Consider the following 5,768-nt stretch of genomic DNA (forward strand, 5'->3'; position numbering starts at 1 on the left):
CACTATTTTAAAACGGGCTCCCAAAATATTGCAAAAATCTACTTTTGGATGATGAAAAAAGTTCACACTGATGAAACTCGCTGATGCAGAAACCTTGAAATAAACAATCACAAACCAGTCTCCAGTATAAACACAAACTGTATCATAGGAAGTCTGTGTGAGTCTGTTCTAACATTTCTGTAAACTTCAGCCCTTCCCATTACCTTTAAAGGAGTGTGTACCCTGAACTAAATATGGACATGCACTTTCACAGGATTTCGAAGAATGTCCCAGCCTCACAGTCCACTTTGAAGATGCGAGCCTCTTGCAGTTCGTCACTGGTACCCCTCGCTGCAAGACGAGCACCGGGACTGATGCCTGCGGTGGCTGTTCAGTAAGCGGGACTCAGCGGGACAGCAGCTCCGGCACATAGGAATACTCAAGCCTCTCACCAAAGGACTTATTTATCTGATTTGATATAAAGGGATTTACTCACCAGAACCATTGCTACTCCCAAAGAACTTCTTCGTGAAGAACCTTCTTCGTGAGGCGCAGCACATATACCGCCTGTCATGTCTCGGCGAAAGGTCAGAGGCCTGACCCGTACGGGCCGCCAGGTCAGCGAGGACCCAGACCTGGACTCTCTGCTGTCCACCCTGTCTCCTGAGGAGATGGAGGAGCTGCAGCAAGACATGATGAAGGTGCCGGACCTCCAGCCAGAGGACGGTAAGATCATCGTCCAAGGAGAGAGCCAGCCACCTACAAGCAACAACATCCGCGAGGGGACGAGAGGCGACAGCAAAGGGAAGCTCAGTCAGAGGGAACAGTCGTTTGAGGTTAGTGAGGAATGTGTTTCAGGTTTGAAAAAGGTAAACCTTCAGCCACATGTTCTTGTAACATCTCTCGCTTCATGCATTTGTGTTCTTTCATCAGTTTTCTTAGAACCAGTCTGCAGGAGTTCGACCTTAAATCAGACACACATTGCTGATTGATTATCATATTACATAATAAATCTATTGTGTAGGGTATTCTAATGACTGGATACATGTGCTATTTTCTATCTCCCTTGAAGCAATTGGACCTCATGGACCCCGAGTCCATCAGTGTAAAAATAGTCTGGTCCCCGGAGTTGGGTCTGGTGCCAGGAAAAACATTGTTTTCCCCTCTGAGGCTTTCTTCCATCCATCCCACATCTTCAATCATCTTCTCACCAGCAGAGAAGCTGCCTCTTGAAAACATACGGAGACGCTTTTACTATTCCTATGACACACTGCAAATGTTTTACAGCAACTAAGAGACCACTGAGCACGGGTGAACCTGAGAACCCACTGAGTACGAGTGTCATTTGTGGTCGTTTACGTGTTGAAAAAAGAGGCACTCCAGTCGATGGAGTGGTGGCGGCCCTGCGGAGCTTCTTAATCCCGGCCTGATGGAATTCCTTGGTTGATTGCTCCTACGCTCACTGCCTTTTAAGGATACATCTGCCAGGGCTACGGCCTCACACAGCAAAACAGATGGAGGATCACAAATCAAACACTTAGCATGCTGCAAATGTATCCCTCCCCTGTAAAAAAAAAAAAAAAAATGGTTTCTTGTCCTTTTGCTTACTGTAAACACACATGTCTGTGTGTGTGTGTGTGTGTGTATGTGTGTGCGTGCACATGCGTGTGTGTGTGTTTACAGTGAGTACTTGGATGATTAGTGATTTTACAGGGAATAAAACTGTATTTTGCACAAATGGAAATCACACAGAAAAAGTTCTGCTTTCGAATCTCAACACATGCTTTGAATGAAGTGAAATGTTCATTGTTCTTCTGATTTGATTCATTTTTGGTACAGACAACACATCTTTGGTTTTAAACCTGCGAACACCTTTAAATTGTGGAATAGCTGCTGTCGTGATACTCATGACGTGTTTGTCCTCCTGTAGGGCGAACAGAAAAAAGAGAGTCGGAAGCAGGAATACCTAAAGAAGATGGGCCTCAGCCAGGAGGAGAACGATGTCAAACGAAGTGTCTCAGGCGAAAAAGGCATCAAGGTGGAAGACAGAAACAACAGAGGACATGAAAGTTCAACAGAAGAGCGAAGCTGGAATTCCAGTAGAATCCGGAAACAGGAAAGCAAAGAGAGCGAGGTGAAAGAGAACTCCAATGACAAAGAGAGATTCGAGGACAGTCGGGTAAGAGACAGGAGAGAAAACAGAGAGAGCACAGGTAGCAAAACAAAGGATATGATCTCCAAGTTGCAGGAAAAAAAGGATGAGAGCAAAGAAAAGGAAAGGAGAGATGACTGCAGGAGAAGAGACGACAGCAAAACCAAAGATATCATCTCAAAGCTACGAGAGAAGAGCGAGAAGGACATGGGCAAGGAGAAGGAGAGAAAATCGGAAGGCATCAGGACACAAGGGCTTGTCTCAAAAATGATTGAGAAACAGAGCAAAACTCCCGAGAGCCAGATTCAAGAGGGGAAGTCTGAAGAGAAGAAGCCGAAAGCAGAAGAGAAGAAACCTGAAGAGAAAATCAAACCTGACGCAAAACTTGAACGACAACCGTCCGAGAAGGGCGAGGCGCAGGTGAACCAGGTCGAGAAAAGAACAGATAGAGAAGAACTGGTCAATCACAGTGACCACGTGAAAGAGAAAGATAAGAAAGTTGAAGACACAAAAGAAGAGGAGGCGAAAGGAAAAGCCAAGAAAGTTGATGGAACTGAGAAACTTGGTAACTGTGGGGCAAAAAACAGCCCGAACAGCAAGGCGAAGCAAGAAGAGGAGGACGAAGACTCCAGCATGTTCGATGAGCTGATGGAGCAGGTTCGAAGCAACGACCCCTCCATCACCGAGCTCAACGTCAACAATTCAGAGGTCATAAAGACCAAAACCCTCATCGAGTTTGCTGAGGCTTTGAACAACAACACCAACGTCAAGACATTTGCTCTCGCAAACTGCCGCGCAGACGACCACGTAGCGTACGCCATCGCTGGGACGCTACGCAACAACAAGACCATCACCAGCATCAACCTTGACTCCAACCATCTCACCGGAAAGGGCATCCTGTCCCTCATCCAGGCGCTGCAGCACAACTCCACACTGACCGAGCTCCGCTTTCAAAACCAGCGGCACATCTGTGGAGGCAAGACTGAAATGGAGATGATCAAAGTCCTGAAAGACAACACCACCCTGCTCAAACTGGGCTACCACTTTGAGCTGGCAGGACCCCGGATGACCACCACAAACATACTGAGTCGCAACATGGACCGGCAGAGGCAGAAGCGGCTGCAGGAGCAGAAGCAGGCTCAGGCCAACGGGGAGAAGAAGGGGACGCTGGAGATCCCCAAGACCGGGATAGCGGGCGGATCTCGCAGGAGCTCACCGATGGCTTCCCCAAAACCGTCGCCCATTCCTTCGCCGATGCCATCGCCGAAGCTAACTCCAAGGAAAGGAGCTGTCGGTATGGCTCCTCCGCCCCCTCCGCCTCCTCCTGGCGGTGGACCCCCTCCTCCTCCACCTCCTGTGTCGGATGCTAACCGCTTATCTGGCAGCAAGAACTCAAGGGACCAACTGCTGGCTTCGATCAGAGGAAGCAATATGAAACAACTGAAGAAGGTACGTAGGCGGAGGTGCACGGAGAGTTTCAACTCACCCACACTACTCTCATATATACTCACATTTTATGTTTTTTTCCCACAGGTGCCGGTGCCAAAGTGGCTGCAGTAGTATTTTCTCTTGGATTATGAGATGAAAAAAAGAAGAGGGAAGGGGTACAGACATCTGGCCACAGGTCTTCAATGAGGTGAACTCTACATTTCCCCTGGGTCCTTATAGCTGTGGGGACGGGTGGAGAAGACGAAAACGCAGGATGGTTGGATAACTGGTCCTCACTATGAGTTCTCCTCTCAAACACTGGACCAAAAGGACTCTGTGGAGAATGAGTGAAGCGGGGCTCTCTCTGTCTGATCTGACTGCAGAGAGCACCGTGACTTTGTGGTTGTGTGTCTTCAGTTCATATTGACGCTTTGCTGGTTATTTGCACTAGATAATATAAAGCTGATCAGACAACATGTGGGTTTGTCTATGCATCTGAATGTGTGTGTGTTGAGAGTGTGTGGTGAGCTTATTAAGAGATTCAATTAGTTCTTTATTAAAGTATATTATACAGAAAAGTCTATCAATGATAATCCTAGTGAAAATTAAAATGACCATTTATTTATTTGTGAAAGAAGAATTCCAACTTATGCTTGTCATCTGTTCAATCTGCTTAAACTGGGAATTCAGAAAAGGCGGAAATATCAGGGAATTAACAAACATATGGCGGCCTGAATTTAAAAAAAAATGGGTAAAGAAAAAAAAAAGAGGTCACAGTAGGCTTTGTGTGTCTCCTTGTCAAATCTCAAGACATCTCAGGCAGGCTTGGAAAGCAGCCCAGAGGAATCCTGGTGCACGACGAAGGATTTTCAGTATGGAAATAATTACATAATGCATCTTATCAGGAAGTGAAAATGACTGTTGTATTTTGTACAGAATCATTGTAGCCTGGGTGTTCGAATATCCTGCACAGCTTTTACACAATACATCTACATGTCTTAACCTTTGGGAGAGAATTCGTAACATCATTAACAGGCTTTTCTTTTCCCCAACCCTGCTGTTAATGAATGATGAATGAACTTTTCAGTGAATGTCATTTCTGAGCAAGATTTGAATGTGAAAAATCAGAGCGGTGCCATGGTTGACATTCATGTCTTTCTTACAGAGCCTGTATGTCTTCAATAAAACATTACAGTATGTTTGTGAGTGTAACGTCATGACTGACTGACAGCATGAAAGTGCATGTTTTCAGTATATTTTAAAGCGACACTAAGGAACTTTTCAACCTTAATAAAACATTTTAATATCTTTTGTGACGATACATCGACTTACAACTAGTTGAATGACCCCTCTGTCACGGGCTGAGGGCGTCAGTATTGCTTTCACTTGGACTAAGCAACTGTGAGGAGGGTGGTAGGAACCCTGCACACTAAAACACTCCAAATGTGACTGCTTTACGGCATGCGACACATCATGATATAACATTGTTTAGCCACCATTAGATTCATGACCTCGTCGCTGTCCGTCCTTCACACAGCCACTGGAAACAAATGAAGGTGAGTTCAGTCCGACAGCATGCCACCGGGAGCAGCATTTTACCACGCCACGAGCTCGTCCTCATGGGAACTGTAGTATTCGTTCAGGCAAAACACTACTGCTTTTGTCCACTGGCGCCGCCAAAATCAACGAAAACTGAAAGTTCCTTAGTGTCCCTTTAAGAAGTCTGACCAAGTTTTGCTTTTTACCAAGAATGTTCAGTCGGGTTATGTATTGATTAATTTCTTTCACGCCTTCATTTATTTCAGCTACTTTGTGGTAGAGATGCACAAACAGCACTTCAAAGGCTCTGACTGAAAAGGAGAGCGAGTTTCAAAATGAAAGCTGTCAGCCTCATAAGAAGATTCTGGAGGGCTAATAAAAAAGCTGTGCTTGAATCTTTACTAAAGGACAAACAAGTTGTATGTACACTGTTGTATATTTCATATCTGCATCTGCCAGGGAGCCAGGTTGGCAAGTACTTTTGAATACTAAAGGAATCTTGTGTATTTTCCTCACACTTATTTTTCATTGAAGCTGTTAATTTGCTGTGGGTACTTTCTCACAATAAGTGAGGAAAAAGGGGGAAAAAACGATTTTGGAGTAAAATCTATGTCTCAAATTAAATACACTAAAAAAACAAAAAACAAAAAAAAAACGAACTGAGTTGTGT

General features: G+C 45.1%; 1 protein-coding gene across 1 annotated transcript; it reads left to right on the forward strand.

Annotated features, from left to right (window-relative positions):
• Positions 1-323: 323 nt before the first annotated feature.
• On the forward strand, positions 324-4,297 carry lmod1b (leiomodin 1b (smooth muscle)). Its single transcript, XM_030092777.1, has 3 exons — positions 324-815; positions 1,910-3,580; positions 3,665-4,297. Exons 1-3 carry the CDS (start codon positions 552-554, stop codon positions 3,689-3,691), a joined length of 1,962 nt encoding a protein of 653 aa, XP_029948637.1. The 5' UTR covers positions 324-551; the 3' UTR covers positions 3,692-4,297.
• The last annotated feature ends 1,471 nt before the right edge of the window (positions 4,298-5,768 follow it).

The sequence above is a fragment of the Salarias fasciatus genome, chromosome 5 (genome assembly GCF_902148845.1).
Source record: "Salarias fasciatus chromosome 5, fSalaFa1.1, whole genome shotgun sequence".
Lineage (NCBI taxonomy): Eukaryota > Metazoa > Chordata > Actinopteri > Blenniiformes > Blenniidae > Salarias > Salarias fasciatus.

Excerpts from the sequence above, each read along its gene's own strand:
- lmod1b (XM_030092777.1), top strand. The coding sequence starts at position 552 with ATGTCTCGGCGAAAGGTCAGAGGCCTGACCCGTACGGGCCGCCAGGTC. Across the intron at positions 816-1,909 it reads AGAGGGAACAGTCGTTTGAG|GGCGAACAGAAAAAAGAGAG; the intron begins GTTAGTGAGGAA and ends GTCCTCCTGTAG. Across the intron at positions 3,581-3,664 it reads ATATGAAACAACTGAAGAAG|GTGCCGGTGCCAAAGTGGCT; the intron begins GTACGTAGGCGG and ends TTTTTCCCACAG.